The sequence below is a fragment of the Girardinichthys multiradiatus genome, chromosome 19, assembly GCF_021462225.1.
Source record: "Girardinichthys multiradiatus isolate DD_20200921_A chromosome 19, DD_fGirMul_XY1, whole genome shotgun sequence".
Lineage (NCBI taxonomy): Eukaryota > Metazoa > Chordata > Actinopteri > Cyprinodontiformes > Goodeidae > Girardinichthys > Girardinichthys multiradiatus.
The window spans coordinates 900,001-926,566 of record NC_061811.1 but is presented as its reverse complement, the minus strand read 5'-3'; the positions used below and the strand labels follow the sequence as shown (position 1 = coordinate 926,566).

The window sequence follows — 26,566 nt, the reverse complement described above, 5'->3', positions numbered from 1 at the left end:
GGGTTGTTACTGTTTCTCAGTCAAACCTGGACTGAGCTAGTTTGAATCATTCTTTTGCAGCAGTTTCCATGATCAACCTGATCTAGCTGGTCTACGTGTTTTCCCAAATACAATAAAGGATTTATTAATGAGTTGGTTTGACATGTCCTTAGTATTTTAGACTTTACATTATAACTGATTGGAAAGGGGTGGGGTTAAAAATTATATTTATGAATTTACTGTAGGAATCAATGTGATCATGTAGGAATAAGAGCGAAATCTACATGTGTGCAGAGCTGAGAAGGTGCAGTAGTGGCAGCATCATGCAGGGTGCTTTCTTCAGCTGGTCAGAGTGGATGGAGCTAAATCCGGGAAGAAACCCTGTTAGAGGCTGCATAATACCTGAAACAGGGGTGGAGGTTCACCTTCCAGCAGGACAACCACCCTAAATATATAGCCAGAGATACAATGGATGGTTTAGCTCGAAGCATATCCATGTGCTACAATGGCCTGGTCAAAGTCCAGACCTAAATTCAACTGAAAATCAGTGGCAAGGTTTTAAAACACAGATGTTCTCCATCCAGTCTGACTGAGTTTGAGCTGTTTTACAAAAGCTGTCAGTCTGTAGATGTTCAAAACTGGTAAAGAATTCCCCAAAAGACCTACAGCTGGACCTGCAGCCAAAGGTGGTTCTGACTCATGGGGGATGAATATAAAGATACACACTTTTCAGAATTATTTTTATAGAAACTGCAGAAAACCATGAATTCTTTTCCTTCCACCTCACAGTTCTGGTCTGCTTTCTGCTGTTCTGTCACAGAAAATCTCGATAAAACATTGAAGTTTGTGGAATGGGGCAAAATCAGTGTGAATACTTTTGTGCAGTTGAGTTTCTGCTGCATGGCCTCTCAAATATAAAACAGACTTTGAGAAAAGTCTAATTAAAACATTGTAAAGAAACAGCATATCTCACCTTTATAAATGACTGAGCTGCTAGAAGGCAAAGACTGTGCTCAACGTTCCTGCTGCATAAACAAAGACTAACGATGTCGGCTGCATTCTTAAATCTTTCCTCCTGTGTAAGTTTAGGATTAACAAAACCTGAGCAGCCAATGAAAATCCTCCCCGAAGGACGCTGGTAAGGAAAGCTTTAAATCTTGGCTCCTCCAAAAAACAAGAAAGAAAACAAAAGATGAAGAAGATAACAAGTTTGGGGGGAAAGAAACCTCTTCTTCAGCTGCCTCCTAACTTTTAGAAAAGCACTAACACTGTGATGATGTAATTTCCTCCGACACATTGTTCCAGCTCTCTGCTGAGTTCTTGAAACTTTCCCTCTTAATAATCTAAGCGAGACACCAGCTCAAAGTTTCACACATCAGCAGCAGGATAGAGGCAAACGAGTCTTAACCCAGTGTCATGGAGGGCTTGATAAAAGGAGCAAATCCATTTTGAGCTGCTTTTTCCCACTGAGCCGGGGGCGGCTGATGTGATGGAAGCTGCTGTGTAAAGGCACTACTCTTTTCTCCAGCCTTCCAATTAGGATGGTTACCCTCTCTGCTCACGTCTAACCCAGCCTCTCTTCTCTGACATTCATCTTCTCTCAACTAGGTTGTTTTGCCTTCCTGCGTTTCCTAAAGCAATTCAGTTTCAGTTCTGTTTATTTCTATAGCGCCAATTCACAACATGTCGTCTCAAGTCAGTTCAATCCAATCACTCAGATTTTAAGTCAGGTTCATACATTCCAATTAATTCTAACTATCAAACTGTCAGGTTCAGTTATTTATTCAAATTGGATAAAAAGTTTTTCTATCTAAGGAAACCCAGCAGATTGCATCCAGTCAGTGACTTGCAGCATTCACTCCTCCTGGATGAGCATGTAGAGACAGTGGACAGTCACTGGTGTTGACTTTGCAGCAATCCCTCATACTGAGCATGCATGTAGCGACAGTGGAGAGGAAAAACTCCCTTTTTATAGGAAGAAACCTCTAGCAGAACCAGAACCAGGCTCAGTGTGAGCGGCCATCTGCCACGACCGACTGGGGGTTTGAGAGAACAGAGCAGAGACACAAAGAGAACAAAGAAGCACTGATCCAGGAGTACTTTCTATGGGAAGGAAAAGTAAAATGTGAAAGGCAGAAGTACCACAGGCCTTTAAGGTAGCTGTAATTAAACCTTTACTTAAGAAACCTTTGCTTGATCAAAGTGACTTACTAAATTTTGTGTCTCTGCTCTGTTCTCTTAAACCTCCAGTCGGTCGTGGCAGATGGCCGCTCACACTGAGTCTGGTTCTGGTTTTGCTGGAGGTTTCTTCCTGTTAAGTTTTTCTTTCCACTGTCGCATTGTCTTGAAAACCAGGGTTGAAAAACACTGGTCTAATACACCTGGCAATGAGGAAGTAACACCATGAACAAGAAAATCAATTTCTGAAAGGGTGAAAGTTTAACTGCTTCCCTCTGCTGGTAGTTTGGTGATGCTGAGGAAATTTAAAGTGGAACAGATTCTTTAAAGGTTGTTACAGCATTGTCTGATAATGATCTACTATAATGACATTTTCTTTCAGGTGTGGAGAACTCGGTTAAATTAAACTCAAAGGTTATTAAGAAATGGTCAGACAGGACAGGGTTATGAGAAAATATTGTTACGTATTTACACTCAATGCCATATGTCAGCACAAGGTCCAGAGAATGAAGACAAAGGTGGGTAGGTTTGTTAATGTTTTGAGCAAAGCCAATTGAGTCTAAGATAGCATTAAACGCTATATTTAGGCTATCATTTTCAGTGTCAACATGAATGTTAAAATCCCCCACTATAATAACTTTATCTGTATTTAACACTAAATCAGATAAAAGGTCTGAAAACGGATCTAAAAATTGAGAGTAAGGGCCTGGTGGACGGTACAAAACAACAAACAGAAGAGGTTTTAGTGCTTTGCAATTTGGATGAGGAAAACTAAGGATTAAATATTCAAAAGAGTTGTAGCTATTGATTGGTCTGGGACTAATCAATAAATCCGACTGAAAGATGGTTGCTACTCCTCCTCCTCACCCAGTATTTCGAGGAATGTGAAAATTTAAATAATTAGTTGTTGACTCATTTATAGTAACATTATCCTCTTGCTGCAGCCAGGTTTCTGTGAGGCAAAATAAATCAATCTGATTGTCACAAATCAGGTCACTAACTAGCAAAGTATTTGAAGAGAGAGATCTTATGTTCAGTAAGCCACATTTAATAGTTTTATTTTTCTGTTCAGTCGAAGTTGTTAATTTCCATGAGATTTTTATGGCTTCCTCCTTTTATTATTTTTTAATCTATTCAATTTTGGCCGTGGGCGAGACACAGTCTTAATAGGGTAATGGGTGGGTAGCAGTACAGAAGCTGCAGAGAGGAGTGTTAAACTATGACCCTGCTTCCTGGTCTGAACCCTGGGTTGTCAGAGGTTTGGAGAACTAATAAATTCGGCCAGATTCCTAGAAAGAAGAGCTGCTCCATCCAAAGTGGGATGGATGCCGTCTCTCTGGATCAGACCAGGTTTTCCCCAAAATGTTCGCCAATTATCAAAGAGGATAGATATTTTCTGTGAAGCTGCTCCTTTACCAAGTACACTTGAGCTCTCAGCACAATACAGATTTTATAAAGGAATAATCCAGCATAAACAGCCAACACTGTTTTATTAAGCACAGATATGATTCTGCATGTCGCTGACTTCAAAAGGGCCCAAAAGGTATTTTGTTATTTAACAATTGGCTCCTGCAAGATTATTGGCATATTTTGGCTTTTATTTAACTACAAATGTCCCAGTGATAATCGTCTATTCTGCCAGGGAGCAAAAATTCATACATAAATACACAAAATAAAAAATGGCGAAGCTAAAAAAACAACAAAAAACACAGAAATCCCTGTAAGACAAAGTAAATAAAATCCTCTGGATAAAAAGAAGTCATCAGTATCATGTGAACATATTTCAAAGAAGTCTATGAAAAAAAAAGTTAACGGCCAGAGGTGCAACGCCAAAATAATAATATAAGAAAGAAACAGCAGAATAAATACAATATGAATTTCCAACTCAGAATCATCATAGATGATTCATTCAGCCGTATCAAGGTTCTTATAAAACATAACCTCCTCCATATGAGCGCCATCTAATGTAGAAACTGTAAGGTAAGCAATTAAACAGCAGCAGTTAAAATAATGATGAACATTTGTTGCTGCTTGTCAGAGGAAATAATGAAAACGGTTTTGGCTTTTTGCAGCATCTTAGCTGTTTATCTGAAAAACAAATCCAATATTTTAGTTTGGATGTGAGAACAAGGTGTGAGTCTGAGTGAGAGATGTGTTTAACTGAAGGTAGCTGTTAAAATATGTGTCGCAATTTAGTCAAGAATTCCTCTCATCTTTCACATACAGAAACTGAGTTGGCAGCTCTTTCACATTCAAGTTGGTGATTTTTCTGCAGAGGTCTTCTGTGAAGGTGGCAAGAATGAGGAAAGAAGTGCAGGATTTATGTGAAGAACACAAACCAAAAGATACAGTCAGGACAGGGTCAGCAGGGCCGACGTTAGCATCAAGATAAAAAACAGTGAGACATCCGCAAGCACAAAAACAACTTCTAACACCAAAATGCTGTCCAAGATTACAATGATTAATCATGTTCCAGATCATCACTTGGAAAAACAGGAAAGCTGCAACTGCTTCTGTTGCTTTTTAGTTTCAGTGCTGCACGGTACAGCAACCCCTCAAACCGAACGGTATGGCAACCCCTCAAACCGAACGGTATGGCAACCCCTCAAACCGAACGGTATGGCAATCCCCTCGAACCGAACGGTACAGCAATCCCTCGAACCGAACGGTATGGCAACCCCTCAAATCAAACGGTATGGCAATCCCTCGAACCGAACGGTATGGCAATGAAACGAACCGAACGGTATGGCAATCAATCGAACCGAACGGTATGGCAATCCCTCGAACCGAACGGTATGGCAATCCCTTAAACCGAACAGTACGGCAACCCCTCGAACCGAACAGTATGGCAATCCCTCGAACTGAACGGTATGGCAACCCCTCAAACCGAACAGTACGGCAACCCCTCGAACCGAACAGTACGGCAATCCCTCGAACCGAACGGTATGGCAATCCCTCGAACCGAACGGAATGGCAACCCCTCAAATCAAACGGTATGGCAATCCCTCGAACCGAACGGTATGGCAATCCCTCAAACCGAACGGTATGGCAACCCCTCAAATCAAACGGTATGGCAATCCCTCGAACCGAACAGTATGGCAATCAATCGAACCGAACGGTACGGCAATCAATCGAACCGAACGGTATGGCAATCAATCGAACCGAACGGTATGGCAATCCCTCGAACCAAACGGTATGGCAATCCCTCAAACCGAACGGTACGGCAATCCCTCGAACCGAACGGTACAGCAATCCCTCAAACTGAACGGTATGGCAATCCCTCGAACCGAACGGTATGGCAACCCCTCAAATCAAACGATATGGCAATCCCTCGAACCGAACGGTACAGCAATCCCTCGAACTGAACGGTATGGCAACCCCTCAAACCGAACGGTATGGCAATCCCCTAGAACCGAACGGTACAGCAATCCCTCGAACCGAACGGTATGGCAACCCCTCAAATCAAACGGTATGGCAATCCCTCGAATCGAACAGTACGGCAACCCCTTGAACCGAACGGTATGGCAATCCCTTAAACCGAACAGTACGGCAACCCCTCGAACCGCACAGTACGGCAATCCCTCGAACTGAACGGTATGGCAACCCCTCAAACCGAACAGTACGGCAACCCCTCGAACCGAACAGTACGGCAATCCCTTGAACCGAACGGTATGGCAATCCCTCGAACCGAACAGTACAGCAATCCTTTGAACCGAACGGTATGGCAACCCCTCAAAACAAACGGTATGGCAATCCCTCGAAACCGAACGGTATGGCAACCCCTCAAACCAAACGGTATGGCAACCCCTCAAATCAAACGATATGGCAATCCCTCGAACCGAACGGTACAGCAATCCCTCGAACTGAACGGTATGGCAACCCCTCAAATCAAACAGTACGGCAACCCCTCGAACTGAACGGTAGAGCAATCCCTCGAACCAAATGGTATGGCAACCCCTCAAATCAAACGGTATGGCAATCCCTCGAACCGAACGGTATGGCAATCCATCGAACCGAACGGTATGGCAATCCCTCGAACCGAACGGTATGGCAATCCCTTAAACTGAACAGTACGGCAACGGCAACCCCTTAAACCGAACAGTACGGCAACCCCTCGAACCGAACAGTACGGCAATCCCTCGAACTGAACGGTATGGCAACCCCTCAAACCGAACAGTACGGCAACCCCTCGAACCGAACGGTACAGCAATCCCTCTAACCGAACGGTATGGCAATCCCTCGAACCGAACAGTACAGCAATCCTTTGAACCGAACGGTATGGCAACCCCTCAAACTGAATGGTATGGCAATCAATCGAACCGAACGGTATGGCAATCAATCGAACCGAACGGTATGGCAATCCCTTAAACCGAACAGTACGGCAATCCCTCGAACCGAACGGTATGGCAATCAAACGAACCGAACGGTATGGCAATCAATCGAACCGAACGGTATGGCAATCAATCGAACCGAACGGTATGGCAATCCCTTAAACCGAACAGTACGGCAACCCCTTGAACCGAACGGTACGGCAATCCCTCGAACCGAACAGTACGGCAACCCCTCGAACCGCACAGTACGGCAACCCCTTGAACCGAACGGTATGGCAATCCCTTAAACCGAACAGTACAGCAATCCTTTGAACCGAACGGTATGGCAACCCCTCAAATCAAACGGTATGGCAATCCCTCGAACCGAAGGGTATGGCAATCAATCGAACCGAACGGTATGGCAATCCCTCGAACCGAACGGTATGGCAATCCCTTAAACCGAACAGTACGGCAACCCCTTGAACCGAACAGTACGGCAATCCCTCGAACTGAACGGTATGGCAACCCCTCAAACCGAACAGTATGGCAACCCCTCGAACCGAACGGTATAGCAATCTCTCGACCCGAACAGTACAGCAATCCCTCGAACTGAACAGTATGGCAACCCCTCAAACCGAACAGTATGGCAACCCCTCGAACCGAACAGTACGGCAATCCCTCGAACCGAACGGTATGGCAATCCCTCGAACCGAACAGTACAGCAATCCTTTGAACCGAACGGTATGGCAACCCCTCAAATCAAACGGTATGGCAATCCCTCGAACCGAACGGTATGGCAATCCCTCGAACCGAACGGTATGGCAACCCCTCAAATCAAACGGTATGGCAATCTCTCGAACCAAACAGTATGGCAAACAATTGAACCGAACGGTATGGCAATCCCTCGAACCAAACGGTATGGCCATCCCTTAAACCGAACGGTACGGCAATCCCTCGAACCGAACGGTACAGCAATCCCTCAAACCGAACGGTATGGCAATCCCTCGAACCGAACGGTGTGGCAATCCCTCGAATCAAACGGTATGGCAATCCCTCGAACCGAACAGTATGGCATTCGATCGAACCGAACGGTATGGCAATCAATCGAACCGAACGGTATGGCAATCCCTCGAACCAAACGGTATGTGAATCCCTTTAACCGAACGGTACGGCAATCCCTCGAACCGGACGGTACAGCAATCCCTCAAACTGAACGGTATGGCAACCCCTCAAACCAAACGGTATGGCAATCCCTCAAACCGAACGGTACAGCAATCCCCCGAACTGAACGGTATGGCAATCCCTCGAACCGAACGGTACAGCAATCCCCCGAACTGAACGGGAGATTTTTTACGGTTTATTGTGTTTTGTCAAATATTTAATATAAAGTTTTCTGTGAAGTTTTTTTTAACCTGTCAAGTTTCTGTCCAGTTCAACGACAGGTGACACAGCATGAGCCAGTCCAAAGTCATGCATTGATGTTCCGATTTGGCTGTGTTCTGGTCTGAGATCCAAAAGGTTTTGCTCCCTGGAACAACTTCTTCCATTTATTTAAATTAGGTCATTAGGAGAAAGTTAAACCTTGGATGACTTAATAAATACCTTACAATTTCAACATTGTGGTTTTATTTTCTTTTTATAAAGTATGCATTAATATGGTTCCCTGCTGATGAAAATCATGTTATCCTTTGATTATCGATATATTATGAACTGATAATACAATTGTGACCCATATTTATAATTAAACTACCTTCTTCGTTTAACAGTCATTAGTTTGGACGTCTTCATCATCTCCTACAGTCTCATCTAACCCGTTTAGTTCTCCACAGTAAAAATGTCTCTATGTCTAACATTTGAATTATGTAACACTGAATTTTAATGTAAGGTGGACCAGTTGGTAGCACTGTTGCCTTGCAGCAAGAAGGTCCTGGGTTCGATTCCCGGCTGGGGGTCTTTCTTCATGGAGTTTGCATGTTCTCCCCGTGCATATGTGGGTTCTCACCAGATACTCTGGCTTCCTCCCACAGTCCAAAGACATGCCTGTTAGGTTAACTAGTCACTCTAAATTGCCCTTTGGTGAATGAGTGTGTGTGTGGTTGTTTGTGTTGTCCTGTGATGGACTGGTGACCTGTCCAGGGTGAACCCCACCTCTTGCCCATAGACTGTTGGAGATAGGCACCAGCTGCCCCATGACCCACTATGGAAGAAGCAGTAGAAAATGACTGACTGAATTTTAATGTTGGAGAACATAAAATAGATGTGAGTCCATCGACATCTAGTGGTCACAGGAAAGTACTGACAGCAGAGACAAAAACCTGAAATCATTGCTTTCTTTCTGCTTGTTTAGTGTTTTGTTATGCTGAGCAGAAACACTCCTTCATTCTGCAGCTCTGGGACAATTCTCCTCATGTATCAAACATATGTCCTGGAGATAAAGATCTCCTCACTCAGACAAACACCATCAGCAGCATCAGAGAGAACACGTTACCTGCATCTCTGAGCTTCCACTACTGCATGATTGGAGTTCATGAAATTATCCTCCTTCAGCTGATCCAATAATAACATCTGTTTCAGATTGGAAGAGGAACCTGATGTCATGAGGCTTTGGACATGTTGATAGGAGACACCTTGCTTGGAGAGCCATACACCAGCGCTGGTAATCATCTAAAATACATGACCTAGCCTGGGAGGGATCATCATGAAGACTAAGGGCCTGATTTTCAAAAGTGTAAACACACAAACCTGTTTGTATCCGCAAAGCTGATCTACAAACAAGATGGTAATTGGATTGCTTGTGTAAAATCAGCAGAACAGCAGGCACAAAGTTTTTGGCGTGATTCCCTTCATGAATGTGCAAACTTGAAATAAACTCTGAACTCTTCAAACAAATACTCTAAAACAAACACAGAGAGTCTCTGAAAAGAATTAATAGATCAAGGAGGCAAACCTCTAATAAATTATTTGAGAGACATTATTTGTCTCTTTTATTGTTAATATAGATTGGCCAGTTTGACAGAAGACGAAGCAGAATGCAGTCCTTGCCTCACTGGGTCCGTCCGAACCCCAAACAAAAAGTAGCTCACAGAACAACTTTGAACTCAGCATTCTGCATGTGCAATTACTCACTCAGAGGCGCCCAGCGCAAAAGAACGGAGAGGTGAAATAATCTCCTCAGGGCAGAGGCTGCGATAACAAACCTGCTGCTGTGAATAAGACGAGAAAGGTTAACAAACTGTAACAATCTAAACAGCAGGAGCAGAACAGAACCGAAGGAAAACATCAGCAACTGGATCATTTATAATGATGCAGCACAAGAAACCCCTGCATGTTTCAAGCACCACAGCAGAGAGAAGCTGTTTGCTTTTCCTCTTCTTCCGCTGGGGGCAGTAACTGCCAGCCAGTAGCACACACAATTTGAATAGGGCGGTCTGCGCCGCTTCGCACCTGGTATCCATTGAGGATGCAATCTTTGAAGATCACACGCAACACAGCCACTAATTGCACTGGCAATTTTTTTTTGTACAAGTAATTTTGTGCCTCCTATTTGGGATCTTTGAAGATTAGGGCCTTACAGCGGTGACACAAGAGGTCAGCACCACTCCTCTCCTGTGACTCAGATTACCCTGAATTATCAATAAAAGAAAACAGAGAGCACAATTCTCAGTGAGACTCTGGTAGGTTAGGAAGGGATCTCTGTGGGGATAAAACAGAAAGCCTGTTGCAGCAGCTGACTGCTTCTCAACCCTCCCACAGAGGGTGTGCTGAACAGGAGCTTCTTTGGATTAACCAACAGCCTGCATCAGCGTGTGCAACCTGCACCTGTTTTCTAACACCTTCTCATTTTGCTGTTGGGGTACATTTGTGCATAAAGGGTGGTGTGTGGAGGACCTACCATCATCTGCTGAGTCCTCGCTGCTGTATCCGTCATATTCTGCAGCCAGAGGGCTGTACTTCTGCCGGCTCTCCCACCTGAACCCTCCCAGGTGTTTGGCATTACAGGTTGCCTTGGCTCCCCCAAGAAGGCCCTGGGAGCGACTGACCGCTTCCTGATACTGACCCATCAGCTCTTCCTCGCTGTCCGAAGAGGAGTCTTGCAGGTCGGCATCAGTGGAGGCCTTGTCTGCTGGAGGACGGAGACAAGAAGGTAACTTAAGATGAGTGACGTCAGGTCAGCTGGTAAGGGACAGAACCTCAAAGAAGAGGTATCTGTCCAGAACAAGGTCTGAGGACCTCTGACCCGTCGCATTCAGTTCAGGGTTAAATGACTGATCTATTTCTAACAGATCCTTCACTTTTAAACTTTTTTTTTTTTATCACAGACAATTAACACTTTTAATTTCTTATTGAAACATGGTAACAGAACCAGAACTGTGTAGATCTGATAGATGTGTCCTCTAGATTTCTGTGAGGTGTGCTGAAAACACACCTCACAGGTGTTTTTAGCACATCTGTGAGGAGCTGCTGTTGTCTTTAAAGACAGTTTCACCTCTAATCTGGTAAATAATTTGCTATTTTTGAATGTGAGGCATTTAAAGTAAGTTCTGGAACTGCATTTTACTGTATTGTAATTTCTCGACCCCTGGTCCAGTCAGGACCCGCCAACAGCTGCAGATTTTGTTTCTGGAGCCATTCATAAAATGGGTCAGATACTGGATCCTGTTTTCTCTTTAGAAACAAACAAGGATCTTCACATGTTGAAGAGGTTCATCTCAGCTACCACAGCTGCATTCCCTTCAAGGTCTACTCTAATGTTGATCCAGTTCCTCCCAGAGTAAAGCAGGAGAGATAAATCATTAATCAGTTTCTGCTGAATTAGACAGAAACCGAGTTCAGGCCAATGATCCGGATGCGAGGGATACCCCAGAACTCCGTTTTGGGCCCACTTCTTTTTTGACACACATGGACAGATCAATAACACATTTAATTATATCTCCTTTTATCCAGATGACAATCAGCTCCACTTAGAGTTTGGACCACATCCTCCAACAGGAGCCCTCATCTACTCATAGTCCCAAGGATCAGATGTAAAACTGGAGGGTTTTCAGACTGTTAGACCTTGACTGTGAAACCAGCTTCTTTGTTCTCATGTTGTCTTCAGGGATATAGGATTTGCTTAACATATTTTTATTACTATTGTGTTTATTTTTAATTGATTCATTAAATGTGCTCTGTAGATTTTATAATCATGTTTTAATTTAATTGTGTCTTTGACTGACTGACTGACTGACTACTGAATAAACGTGACAGAAACTGTGCTGTAAGGCATCCTAACTGATGTGTCAAAAACACTGAGGATCTCCACTGGAGACTGTGCAGCAGACACAAGCAGGTTTTATGAGCATAACTTCAAATAAACCTGTTGCCATGGTGTTCTGTTCATTATGCAACACAGAGACATGTTACACAACAGAGGCATATTTATGGAAACATTTAAAATGTAAATCTCTGCGAAAAACATTTCATCAGATGACAATACAATCTGAACTACAAAACAAAAACATGTATTTCTAAAAAATATCCATGAAACAAACTAAAACTTGTCAACCAACATAAAAAAATAACAAGCTGTAGTTACTAGCAGATGTGATCTGGTTTATATTCACTGTAACATATAATCTACTATCACATGCATGTACTCTTACTACTAATATTATAACTGATAAATAAAACTAACGCTAATTTTATATACTGAAAGATTTTACCATGAATTTGCTTCGTTTCCTGAAAACGCTGCAGGTTCACCTTCTATCCAGCAGGGAGCAGCAGAGCGTTAAAATAACTTATTGCTCTACCTACAGTAGAATTGTCTGTTACTCATGTAGTATCTTTAATTCAGCTTTAAATTCTATTGGCATCATTACCATTTAAAGCTGGTTGGGTTCATAATGTGTGACAGTGAATATTCATGTGTTCACTGCATGTTGCTGAGCTCCTCAGTCACTGTTTGCTTGAAGAATTTGGAGGTAGGCCTATTTCTTTATTATTACATCCACTGGCAGCAAAACAGGCCCACAGCATGATTCAGCCTCCGCTTTTTAAAAATGATTCCAGTTGTATGTTAGATAATAATTCATTAAACGATGCTCATTCCCATGATAAGTGGATGGAAACTTCTGACCAGGGCTGCAGATTCATTACTTAGAATAAATAATGATCCTGTTTTTAAGTCTCAGATGTTATAGGTTCTATAAGACGAGCCTCTTATAGAACCTAGAACCTAGAACCTATATATGGTGACCTGACAGTGTAAAGACAGACTCACCTTGCAGCTCCGTGTTTTTCCTGAACTCATCAAGGCACTGAAGGCTCCCTGGGTTCTCTAGTACCAGTTTGTTGTTGAGGTACCAGAAGAGGAAGGTCATGAGGATGATGAAGAGCCCAATGGCTGTCAGGAACCCCAGTACCTCAGGAGAAACTGAGACACAGAAAATAAAGACAGAACAAAACCATGAAGACCCCAGAAGATGAAACCTGCTTTGCTTTTTCAGCTTCTTACAGCAACACTTTAGGATGAACACCTTTAGACCTTTATGCAGAGATCTTGACTGTATGGGTCAGATGTTTACATGCTCTTGTCCTGGCCTCAGTGAAAAAGGACCAGCAGATACAACCCGTTGGTTACCATGGTAACTGTTTCAGGTACAGGATCGCTTCAGATTCCAGGCACACGGCCGAATTGGATCTCATTAAAAACGTAACAACGACGGCCACACATCACCAGACTTTGTTTGACCGTGATGTCATCAGAGATGCAGACAGAATCTATATGACCAGAACCGTGCTAGAACCCATGACTGCTTTCTTCACATGTCAACTCACATGTATGACCTTCAACCTCCCATGTGACCTTCCATGACCAAGAGCTGCTTTTAGACATCTGCTCAGACCTGACTGAGGGTTACCAGAAAATTTGACCCAACATCTAAATGACCAATGGGCTGATATGGTTTCATCTTCTGACCAATGAAACCGGGACTCTCCCTCTCAAGCCTGGGTGTGACCTCTCTGCCTCTGTTGGAGGAAGTGATGAAACAGCTGCTGCAGGAGGTAAAACTGGTGAGAAGTGAGGAAATCCTCATACCTGAAATTTCTGCTGAGCTCATTTAGAAATGAATTATGAAGTCATCTAGTGCTAGAGTAAACAACATGTTATCATCCAGTCAGAGGTGATAATCAAGGTAACATAAAAAACGGCTGGGGTCAGTTAGGAGAACCAAGAGGAACTTCACCTCATACCTTAATTTGATCCAGTCTGTGGGAAATATTTTCAGCTTCACTGATTTATGTGGAACCAATTAACAACAGACCCATCTGAGGGCATCCTGACATCGTTACAGATCAATCCAATACAACCGGACCTTAATTCAATCACATACAGTCCAGTTCAGTCCAGTTCATTTAAAGTAAATGCTTTCTAATTCAATCCCATTATGGTTCAGTCCAGTAAAGTAAACTTGGTCAAATTCAGTGCAGTTCCAGTTCAATGGAAAAGAGTCCAGTCCAGAAAAGTACGATTTAGATTTGATGATAATGTGGCTTCATAATCTGGTACTGTTCAGCCCACTTACACCCAAAGCAGTTGAGTCAGTTAAAATTCAATGCAGTCCAGTTCAATCCAATAAATGTTCAGCCCAACAGAACATTGGTGAAATCCATTTCAATGCAGTCTGAGTTCCTTTAAACCAGTACCTTCCAATCTTGTTTTATGCTGATCCAGTCAGATTTAAATCAGCTGTAATATTCATTAAAGTCTGATTCCAGTTTATTCCAACTAAAATCAAATTTCATCTTTTACAGCAACATTCTAATACATTTATTCCAGTTTATTCCACTGTATTTTGTTCAGTTACAAAGCATCTCATTATAATCAGATAGAAATAAAATCACCAACAGCCTTTAATAATCTACCTTAATTTAAAAGTCTCACAGTCTAATTCAGTCCAATAGAAACTCATTCAAAACCGGTTCAACACAGTCAGTTCCAATCCAATTGATTCCAGATTAATCCATTCAAACTCAGTCTAAACCGATCCAATCCAATCAGATTCAGGTCCGTTCCAGTCAAAGAAGAGTCCGGTTCATTCAAATCCAGCTTAGTCCAATTCATGTTCAATCCAGTTACAACTTCATTCAATTAAATCACGCATTACTTTAGTTCAGCAAAGTTATAATTCACTTACATTTTCATTCAAACCAGTAATTAAAATAAATATCCAGTTAAGTACATTAAAATCCTGTCATATCATTAATTCTGTGCACAGGTTGTTTGGGTTGTTTCTGCTCTCTCACTTCTTCCAGGGTGTGACCGGCAGGTGCAGCCACCTGAGCTGCAGCTCATTACTGATCTTTAGGAGGAGCTTAAAGAGAGCCTGGATCCCCAGAACAGACGCCAGAGCGGTTGCTTTCATGAGCGGTAATCAGGCTCCCCTCTTGCATGTGTTTTTCCTTTCTGATCCATGTTTGATTGTCTCTTTGTCCTCCTTCACATAATCTTCAGTAGATCTCTTGGAAGCATTGTCAAAAATCCGAAAGACTCATTCCTTAAGTTGGCACCTACTGGGGAACCATTGCCCAAACCTCCTTCCTCATTTCACGGCTGCAGCTCACCTGGTGCTCACACAGAAACCCTCACCACCACCGCTTCCTTACTCACCTGCCTGTCCACCCTCCTTGCTCCTTGGATTCCATCTGAAAAACAGAAAGACTATCTTAACAACCCAAACTCCTGTCAAACTCAGCTCAGTGACGTGACCTTTTTTCCTCCTGGATCATCCTTCACTTCAAGAACAGTAAGAACCTCTCTTCATCCATACAATCTTCTTATTTCCATCCAAACCCAGCCTAACTGTTCCTCTCCCCCTAGTGGCCGCTTGGAGACCTGTCTCAAGCTTGACTGACAGCCTCCTCTTAAATCTTGTTAAAAGAAAGAAAGAAATATATTTTGAAACCCTCCTGCTTGTTGTGATTGCGACCAATTCAGTCTTAAAGAACAAATATGACAAATCCGGGTAATTGCATTAAAATCCAGTTAAATACATTCCATTTTAGGAATATTTCCTCCCAAGCAATATGTGATTCCATCTAAAATATAATCGTATTTATTAGAGTTGCATCCAAATCAAACCGATTAAAGTTCAGTTCAGTCATTTAAAATACATTCAACACTGGGTTGGGATCATAAACTGTGATCTCACTGCTGGTTTGATTCAGTGCCCTCATCCTGAGGAGTCATGATGACATCATGGAGAACGTTGAGGTTTGGTCCTCTAATGTTTTAGATTCAATGCCTCAGTGTTAAACATACAGACATTTAAAGTGAGAATAAAATAGATCCCCTCCCTGGGCTGCCATCTTACCATGGTGGAGGGGTTTGAGTGTCCCAATGATCCTAGGAGCTATGTTGTCAGGGGCTTTATGCCCCTGGTAGGGTCACCCTTAAGGCAAACAGGTCCTAGGTAAGGGATCAGACAAAGCGCAGCCCACAGACACTTATGACGATTACAATAAATGGAAACAGTGTTCCCTCGGCCGGACGCAGGTCACCGGGGCCCCACTCTGGAGCCAGGCAAGGAGGTGGGGCACGCTGGCGAGAGTCTGGTGGCCGGGCTTTCACCCATGGAGCCTGGCCGGGCACAGTCCGAAGAGGAAACGTGAGTCCCCCTTCCAATGGGCTCACCATCCGTGGGAAGGGCCAAAGGGGTCAGGTGCAATGTGGTATGGGTGGCGGCCAAAAGCGGAGACCTTGGCGGTCTGATCCTCGGCTGCAGAAGCTGGCTCTTGGGACATGGAATGTCTCCTCTATGGTGGGGAAGGCACCTGAGTTGGTGTGAGAGGTTCCGGCTAGAAATAGTCAGGCTCACCTCAACGCACGGCTCTAGCTCTGGAACCAGTCTCCTTGAGAGGGGTTGGACACTCTTCCACTCTGGAGTTGCCCAAGGTGAGAGGCGCCGAGCAGGGGTGGGCATACTGATTGCTCCCCGACTCGGTGCCTGTACAATGGGGTTCACGCCGGTGGATGAGAGGGTAGCCTCCCTCCGCCTATGGGTGGGGGGACGGGTTCTGACTGTTTATGCTTATGCACCAAACGGCAGTTCAGACTACCCACCCTTTTTGGAGTCCTTGGAGGGGTGTTGGAGACCGCCCCTCCCGAGGGACTCCCTTGTTCTGCTGGGGGACTTCAACACTTACATTAGCTATGACAGTGAGACCTGGAGGGGTGTGCTTGGGAGGAATGGCCCTCCCGTTTTGAACCCGAGTGGTGTTTCGTTATTGGGCTGTGCTCGTCATGGATTGTCCATAGCTAACACCATGTTCAAGCATAAGGGTGTCCATATGTGCTCTTGGCACCAGGACACCCTAGACCGCAGTTCGATGATTGACTTTGTTGTCATGTCATCTGGTCTGCAGCCGCATGTCTTGACCACTACCTGGTGGTGAGCTGGCTCCGATGGTGGGGGAGGATGCCGGTCAGACCTGGCAGACCCATACAAATCTTGAGGGTCTGCTGGGAATGCCTGGTGGAGTCTCCCGTGAGGTGGAGCTTCAACTCCCACCTCCGGGAGAGCTTCAAACATGTTCCGGTGGAGGTGGGGGACATTGAGTCCGAGTAGGCCATGTTCCACATCTCCATTGCCGAGGCGGCTTAGCGGAGCTGTGGTTGCAAGGTTGTTGGTGCCTGTCGTGGCGGCAATCCTGACACGCTGGTGGACACCAGCGGTGAGGGATGCTGGCCTAAGGGACTCCGGAAGCAGCTGATCGGGTGGTTGCTCAGGCAAAACCTCGGGCATGGGAGGAGTTTGGATAGGCCATGGAAAAGGACTTCCGTACTTGCTTTGTGGTGATTCTGGTCCACCATCTGGCGTCTCGGGGGGGGTGAGGGTACACACCAATGCTGTTTACAGAAGGGAGATTGTGCTGCTGACCTCAACTCGGGACGTTGTGGGTCGGTGGGTGGAGTACTTCGAAGACCTCCTCAATCCCACCGACATGTCTTCCACCTAGGAAGTGGAGTCTGGGGACCTTGGGGTGGGCTCTCCAATCTCTGGTGCTCAGGTCACCGAGGTGATTAAAAAGCTCTTTGGTGGTAAGGCCCCGGGAGTGGATGAGATTCACCCATAGTACCTTAAGGTTCTGGATGTTGTAGGGTTGTGTTGGTTAACGTGACTCTGTAGTATCGCATGGACATCGGGTGCTGTTCCACTGGATTTGCAGATCGCGGTGGTGGTCCCCCTTTTCAAAAGGGGGGACCGTAGAGTGTGTTCAAACTATAGTGGAGTCACATTCTTAAGCCTCCCTGGTAAGGTCTATTCAGGGGTTCTGGAGAGGAGGGTCCGTCGGACAGTTGAACCTCAGATTCAGGAAGAGCAGTGTGGTTTTCGTCCAGGCCGTGGAACACTGGACCAGCTCTACACCCTCAGCAGGGTTCTGGAGGGTTCATGGGAGTTCGCCCAACTGGTATACATGTGCTTTGTGGATTTGGAGAAGGTGGGACTCAGAGTAGAGCCGCTGCTTCTCCACGTCGAGAGGAGCCAGTTGAGGTGGCTCGGGCATCTGGTTAGGATGCCTCTGTGGTGGATTTTCTTATCAAAGTGAGAGAGAAGTCAGCTCATTAACAAGAGAGAGCCCGGACTTTATCTGTATAAGTTTATTCAAAGGCATTCAGCATTTGAATAATTCTTTCACTGAACAAGTCAGAGAAGCAGAGCAACGAACACAAATTACAAACCATATTTATAGCAGAATGAGGGTGTTATCTCAACTTCAAAGAGTTTAGTTTTATGGCCCCTAGACCCACCCCGGGTCAGAGGTAACAAAGTTATTTATGAGGGCACCCATCTACCCTCCCTTGGGATATAACCCTTCAGGGAGTGTAAACCATAAAACTTCTGATAATGGATCTAGAGATCAGAGGAGAGAGGTAAAATAAAGGTCGTAGCACTTAAGAACACTTCAAAAATAATTTTCCATTACACCTCCTGGACGCCTCTCTGGTGAGGTGTTCTGGGCACGTCCCACCGGGAGGAGGTCCAGAGGAAGACCCAGGACACACTGGAAGGACTGTTTCTCGGCTGGCCTGGGAACGTCTTGGGATTCCTCTGGATGAACTGGCCCTAGTGGCTGGGGAGAGGGAAGTCAGGGTCTCTCGGCTTTGGCTGCTTCCCCCGCGACCTGACCCCGGAAGACAGACGATGGATGGATGGATGGATGGATGGATGGATGGATGGATGGATGGATGGATAAAATACATAATGTTGATGAAGTTGAACCGATTTCAAACTGTAACATAAAAATGAAGAATTGTGGATAACATGCCGAGTCTTTACATCCAGATGTTTGCTGAGATGTTTTAGCCTAAAGACACATGCCTGTCATAAAGAAATGGCTGATTTTCACAGCTTGGAGGTTAGATTCTCACTGTCAGTTCAGTGTTTAGTCTCATGGTGACGGTGAAGCAGGAGGCGCCATCCTGAGGGAACACCTGTCTGCTTACACCAGCTTCTCACAGACTGAATTATTCACAGTGCAGATGGAGTGGGAAGGAAGGATTCTGTTCTGGATCATTTTGCAAATGGCACCGACAAGACAGAACAAATGTCAAATCCCAGAAATACATGTAAAAACTAACAGTATTTGATTTAAAACGGGACATGAACTCTGCTTTCAGGTTGTATTTCTCTACAGAACCACCACAAGTCCAGTGCTGAAAGGTTTGATGCATGGTTACATTTTCCTCCTTGAATTATTCCACCAAATCAACTGTAAACCATTAAAACACTGAGAATAACCTTTAGATAATGTGCGTGGGACTGATGGATGAGTCACAAGGACAGCATCAGACTTTGTTACACAAGGACAAAACAAACCTTGTGATGATAAAAACCAGTGTTAGAATCGGTCCGTAACGCTGATTATTTCTGTCATTAATGTTTTATTTCCTTAAAAACCGAGAAACAGACCTACATCTCAGTAAATTGATGGAAATTGAAAATATTTAGTTTTCTTTCATGTTTTTGCTAAAAATCTTTTATCACTAAAGGTATCTTGGAACCTATATAAAGCTTCCCTTCATAGGCTCCCTGTTAAATCCAGAATAGAATTTAAAATTATCCTCTTCACATATAAAGCCCTTAATGATCTAGCTCCATCATACATCAGAGATCTGATTGGTCCATATGTTCCTAACAGAGGACTTTGTTCTCAGACTGCAGGTTTACTGGTGGTTCCTAGAGTCTCTAGAAGTAGAATGGGAGGCAGATCCTTTAGTTATCAGGCTCCTCTCCTGTGGAACCAGCTCCCAGTTTTAGTCCGTGAGGCAGACATCATGAATGAATGAATGATTTTTATTTCAGACCATCCAGTAAAATTATAAATTTAACACATACAAACAAGCATTAGGTTTAATTAGTCACCTATATAAAATCATATGTGTAAAATTTAGTGATTATGTCCCAAAAGGGGTATGAAGAAGTGAAACTTATTTAATCATACCCCCTTATCCTTCCTGTAGTCCTTAACACCAACAATCTTCCTGATTCCTCCTTACTTAAAGGTTCATACTACACCAAAGTCCATTAAGTCAGCAAATAAATTAATTTACTGTCCATATAGGTTTAGCCTAAACCGGCTCAGTTATGGATGAGGTGCAAACACACCCTCCATTTCTGCTACCTGTATGACCCCTTCTCTTTCCAATGGTTATGGTCAGTCTGACAGAGAGAGGTATCCCAATTGTTGTGGTTTTTAGTATAACAATGACCATCAGTTGTTATGATTGTGGTACGTCTGATCTACCCTGTCTCCCTGGCTGCAATCAGCAGATTAGATGCACCTGGTGGCTGCTGCAGTTTAGTGCAATCTGTGGAAAGCCAAGCACCCGTGTCTTCCCTGATATATACTGACTCTGACAAGCAGACGGTGCCAGATTTTTGAAAGCCATCGTGTGAGTAGATATCCAGCGTTCCTTCCTGTCTGATCATTGTTCTTGACCTTGCCTTGCCTTTAGGATTTATGCCTCTGCCTGCTCCCTGTCGGACTATTTGGATTTTGGTTGTCGACCTTGTTTCCTGCATCTGGTTTATGCCTCTGTTTGCCCCTTGAGATCACTGTCTGCTGCCCACTGAGGTTTCCCCTCTGAGTTTCAAGTTCCACTCAAGACAAAAGCAGGTTAGTGGCTTTTCTGATCCCTGGAAAATCTGGAGACTACAAGTCACTAATCCCTCTTTCTGCCTTAGTGATTCCTGGAAGCTGTGAGGAGTGTTACCTGTGCAATGTTTTTCTGTGGCTGAATAAACCTTTTAAACTTTCAGTACTGTGTCTGGCTGAATCTTGGGTCTGCCTTTTTCTGAATCATAGCAGACAAATCTGGCCAAAAATGGACCCATCGCCAGCACAACAGTGGCGTACCCACGTTGATGAGACCCTTTCCTGGTTGGGTTCCAGCATGGAGGAAATAATTTCCACATTACGTTCTGGTAATCTTGTCTTCGAGCCTCCACCGTCACAAAGAAACCACGCCCAAGTAACACGGACAACAGCAGAGGTAAGGGAGCCACGCCTCTCTCCACCTGAGATGTTCAGGGGAAATTCAGACCAGTGTCGAGCTTTTCTAACTCAGTGTGAAATTCATTTTGAGCTTCAGCCGTCATCCTTTCCCACTGAACGTTCCAAGGTGGCGTTTGTTATATCTCTGCTGGCAGGAAAGGCGAAACAGTGGGGAACTGCTGAATGGCGTAACAGGTCTGCATCTTGTGATCTTTATGAAACTTTTTTCAAGGAACTCATTCGAGTTTTTGACCTGGTCATTCCAAGTCGTGAGGCCGCAAGAGGATTATTGTCCCTCAAACAGGGTGATCAGTCTGTCTCGTCCTATATAATTGACTTTCATTTGTTGGCTGCAGAGAGCCGTTGGAATGAGGCAACACAAATGGATGCATTCATGAAAGGATTAAACGCAGACATCAAGGATGAGCTAGCGACCGTGACTATCCTTCTTCCCTGAAACAACTCGAGGATCTGGCTGCTCGCATTGATATTCGACTGGCAGAGAGAAGGAAGGAGAAGCACCATGAGAAAGGTCGCTCATCATTAACTCAGGTTTCTGTACACCGGTATGAGAGAAGGAGTCGGTCACCTCTCACTGAGGAAAATGATAATTGTGAGCCCATGCAATTGGGCAGAACCAAGATTACCCCTGAGGAGAAAGATCGTCGGAGAAGATTCAAGCTCTGTTTTTATTGTGGAGAGAAGGGACATTTAGCACTCAGGTGTCCACTAAAAGGACAGGCTCAGCAGAGCAAGGGAGGTCTCTACTGAGCCGAAGTTAACTATCTGCCTCCTCCTTCTTGTTTCCTGCCCATTTTCAAACCTCTTCTTTGTCTCTCCAGGGGGCCGTGTTTATTGATTCAGGAGCAGATACTGAATTCATGGACGAAACATTTGCAAATAAGAACGGCATAAAACTTATTCTGTCAGCTGACACAAGAAACGTGCTAGCTTTGGATGGTCACAGCATGAACAATTCACATCTCAGGACGGAGGAGATTACCTTAACAGTTGGAGGTAATCATCAAGAAAAAGTAACTTTCATGATCATTAATTCACCTGAACTTCCTGTAGTCCTAGGGGCCTCCTGGTTGCAGAAACACAACCCTCACATCGACTGGAAGAAAAAAGAAGTTCTGGGTTGGTCTGAGTCATGTTCAGCTGACTGCCTTTTGTCTGCTGCTACGGAGGTTAGTGTGGAGAATGAGGTTGAGGAAACCTATCCAGATTTATCCAAGGTACCGCAAGAATACCATGATTTATAGGAAGTATTTAATAAGATCAAGGCCACAGTTCTGCCACCCCATGGACCGTATGATTGTGCTATTGATTTGCTTCCTGGCACATCACCCCCTAAAGGCAGAATCTATTATTTGTCTGGTCCAGAGCACAGGGCCATGAAGAGTTATGTTGATGAGGCATTAAAGGCAGGGCACATTCAACCCTCTTCCTCTCCTGCAGGTGCTGGTTTCTTTTTTGTTGGGAAGAAGGATGGTTCGTTGAGACCATGCATTGATTATAGAGGCCTTAATGAGATAACAGTTAAAAATAGATATCTGATCAAATCCCTGGATAGATATTTTCTAAGGAATGCATATCATCTGGTCTGAATCAGAGAAGGAGATGAGTGGAAAACGGCTTTCAACACACCTACGGGCCATTATGAATACAAGGTCATGCCATTTGGACTTACTAATGCTCCTGCAGTTTTTCAGTCATTGGTCAATGACGTTCTAAGAGACATGGTGGGTCAGTTCGTATTTGTTTATCTTGATGACATACTGAAATATTCTCAAGATCTGGAAAACAACAGAAAACATGTCAGAGCTGTTTTCCTGCGCCTTCTCCAAAACCAGTTGTTTGTCACGGCAGAGAAATGTGAGTTCCACATAACTACCACTTCCTTTTTAGGCTTCATCATTTCCCCAGATCAAGTGCTTGTCGATCCCTCCAAGGTTAAGGCCGTATTGGAATGGCCTGTTCCAACTGATCGAAAGCAGCTTCAAAGATTTCTGGGCTTCGCAAACTTTTATAGGAGGTTTATCAGAAATTACAGCCTGGTTGCTACTCCCCTGAACGCTCTTACCTCTTCCAAGGTGAAATTTGTGTGGAATAAGGATGCAGAGAAGGCCTTCAATAGGTTAAAGGAACTCTTCACGTCAGCTCCAGTGTTACGGTCTCCTGACCCAGAGAGACAGTTTATTGTGGAGGTGGATGCCTCAAGCACTGGGGTCGGAGCCGTATTAAGCCAAAGAGGTGAGGATGATCGTGTTCACCCATGTGCCTTCTTTTCAAGGACTCTGTCACAGGCTGAGCGGAATTACGACGTGGGAGACAGAGAGTTGCTGGCCGTCAAGTTGGCTTTGACAGAGTGGAAACATTGGCTGGAGGGGACTAAGGAGCCGTTTATGGTGTGGACTGACCATAAGAACTTGGAGTACCTGAAATCAGCAAAATGGCTAAACCCCAGACAGGCTAGGTAGGCTCTGTTTTTCGGTCGTTTTACTTTCTCCCTGTCTTACAGGCCAGGGAATAAAAATGGCAAACCTGACGCCCTATCCCGAATTCAAGAGCCTGAAGAATCTCAGTCTGCGTGTGAAACCGTCAGGTTGCCTGTGTCCCGAGTTGAGGTGGAAAGGGAGGTCCAGGAAGCCATTAGAAATCTGCCTATCCCACCATCATGTCCACCTGACCGCTGTTTTGTCCCTGAACGCCTTGTGCCTGAGGTACTGGAGTCTTGTCATTGCTCTCGTTTAGTTTGTCATCCAGGAATCAGCAGAACCATTCAGACAGTTCGTACTCAGTTTTGGTGGCCATCACTGGTCAAGGATGTCAAAGACTTTGTTGCTGAATGCACTCAATGTTGTCGAGCTAAGCCTTCTCATTGCCCCCCTGCAGGGTTGTTGCACCCTTTGCCAATTCCCCCTCGCCCATGGTCACATATTGCGATGGATTTTGTGACAGGTCTACCGGTTTCTAATAGTCACTCTGTACTACTAACCATAATGAACAGATTTTCAAAGATGGTTCATCTGGTGCCGTTGGAGAAGCTTCCATCTGTTAAGGAGATGGGTGAGATATTGACCCGAGAAGTTTTCAGGCTCCATGGAATCCCAAATGACATTGTTTCCGATAGAGGACCCCAATTTGTGTCACGTTTCTGGAAGGAGTTTTGTTCGTTGTTGGGAATTTCTGTTGGCCTTTCCTCAGGGTTTCATCCTCAGTCTGATGGCCAAACCAAGAAAGCCAACCAAGAAGCTGAAACCAAACTTCATATATTATGTGAGTCTGACCCGACCAAGTGGTCACAAAATTTGCCCTGGGTTGAATACGCCATGAACTCTTTGCAATCAAGTGCCACTGGTCTGTCTCCTTTTCATGTTGTGTTTGGTTTCCAGCCACCCATGTTGTCAGTTCAGGAGAGAGAAGCTAATGTTCCGTCCGCCCAAGCGGCTGACCTAAGGTGCCACAGAATATGGAGAAAGGCCAGGAGGTCGATGATCAGAATGTCACTGGTTCAGTCAAGAACGGCCAACTGGACGGAGATGGATCCCTGCCCCTAAGTACCAGGTGGGGCAGAAAGTTTGGCTCTCCGCCAAGGACCTCCCATTAAGGGTAGAATCCCGGAAATTGGCACCCCGATTTGTTGGACCTTTCCCAATCTCCAAGACCATCAACCCTGTCGCTGTACGACTGAGATTACCCAACTCCATCAGGATTCACCCCACGTTCCACGTTTCTCAGGTCAAGCCCTTCGTGGAACCCCGATTTTGTGTCTCTGGTCTGTTCTCTCTAACCCCCAGTGGGTCGTGTCAGATGGCCGCTCACACTGAGCCTGGTTCTGGTTCTGCTGGAGGTTTCTTCCTGTTAAAAGTGAGTTTTTCCTCTCCACTGTCGCTACATGCATGCTCAGTATGAGGGATTGCTGCAAAGTCAACATCTTAATCCAATAAATTGTCCACCATTGCCTGAAGCTTGTCAGGATTAAAAATTGGTGCCAATTAAGTAGCTCGATGCAGTTTCTTGGGTTTCCTTGTAATTAAAACGTTTTTCCAATTTAATAAAAAACTGATTTGACTGCATTGAACATATTTCAAAGTGATCAGTGACCAAATAGTTTTTTTGACAAAAATGGCATTTTTAACAAGGATACATTGGATGAATGACTGCTTATTAGTAACAAAGATAACTGATGCAGGAAAGGTGGGAAATAAACAAGTGAAGAGGATAGATTTCTACTCATCCATCAAAAAAACTATTTTCTTGTTGGGACCATGTCTTTCCCTGGGATTACAGAACAATTTTAAACTAGGGAAGGAGCAACCCAAAGCTGAGCAATGAAGACACGAGGTACTCGTACTCATCGTCTTCCGCTTTATCCGGGACCGGGTCGCAGGGTCAGCACACTCAGTAGAGACACCCAGACTTCCCTCTCCCCAGACACCTCCTCCACCTCCTCTGTGGGGAGCCCAAGGCATTTCCAGGCCATCCAAGAGACATAGTCCCTCCAGCGTGTCCTGCCGTCCCCTGGTGAGACGTGCCTGGAACACGTCCTGGGGGAGGCCGGAGCCACCGCAACTGACTCCTCTTGATGTGGCGGAGCAGCAGCTCTACTCTGATCTCCTCACCCTATCTCTAAGGGAGTGCCTGGCCACCCTGCAGAGGAAGCTCATTTCAGCTGCTTGTATCCGGGATCTCATTCTTTCGTTCATGACCCAATGTTCATGCCCATAGGTGAGGGTAGGAACGTAGAGCGAACGGTAAATCGAGAGCCTCGCTTTAGTATGAACCACACAAGGTTGTTTATGCTAAAGCTGCCACAGATAGCTCAACTAGAGTCGACAGCCAGACCACAAAGGGGACTGTGGGTGTTGTTTACAAGCATAAAGTTTATCAGGTAAGAAAATGTCTTCTTTAACAGAGATTTTTACTTTTTTGTGTGTCTCCGTCATGCAAAACGTGCTGATATCTGTAAATCACATTACCTCAATAACCAGCGGCATCATTAGGCATGAAAATGATCTTCGACTGATCATTTTCTGAGTGTCTGAGCCAATTGAAGGAGAGTTTGACTGCAGGTGCTGTCTGATTGTACATCACTTTTTTAACTTCTCTTCCTTCCACCACATGTGTAGCATGAGCTTGAAGCGACAATTAAGGCCAAGGAACATGTTGTGAGGAAATTAACAGCAGACCGACTGACAGACACCCTTAATCTCTGATCTAGAACTGGCACCACAACAGACTATTTGACTGAAACCCTCAGTTGAACAAAAGCCTGACATTCTGTTTTTTAACAGTAAAGGTCCTCCTCATCTCGCTCCCTGCAGTAGAAACACTCAGAGATCCTCAGGAGATCACCGAGCAACATACATGACCACTGAAAAGCACATGTGAAAATATTCAAAAGCTGCAGAATCATTTTGTTCATTTTCAGTTCTGTCTGCATGGAAACAGTCTCGATGTTCAGTGTCAAAAAGCCACAGAGAAACCCACACACCACAGGAGCTTTCAGCACTCCCAAACCCACTCCCACTCATGCTCAGAGAAACACCTGC

General features: G+C 44.6%; 1 protein-coding gene and 1 long non-coding RNA gene across 2 annotated transcripts in view; one reads left to right on the top strand and one right to left on the bottom strand.

Annotated features, from left to right (window-relative positions):
• The window catches only part of syt14a (synaptotagmin XIVa), a 29,993-nt gene extending 16,672 nt beyond the window's left edge, over positions 1-13,321 (bottom strand). The window contains exons 1-3 of the mRNA XM_047345529.1: positions 13,303-13,321; positions 12,730-12,882; positions 10,360-10,590 (exon numbers count right to left, since the gene is read on the bottom strand). Of these exons, the coding sequence (XP_047201485.1) occupies positions 10,360-10,590; positions 12,730-12,882; positions 13,303-13,321 (403 nt within the window). The remainder of the gene's footprint in view (positions 1-10,359; positions 10,591-12,729; positions 12,883-13,302) is intronic.
• Positions 13,322-13,369: 48 nt separating this feature from the next.
• LOC124885017 lies at positions 13,370-15,417 on the top strand. The gene is made up of 4 exons (XR_007042565.1): positions 13,370-13,514; positions 14,729-14,880; positions 14,965-15,256; positions 15,331-15,417. It is a non-coding gene; the product is annotated as an uncharacterized LOC124885017 (long non-coding RNA).
• Positions 15,418-26,566: the final 11,149 nt, after the last annotated feature.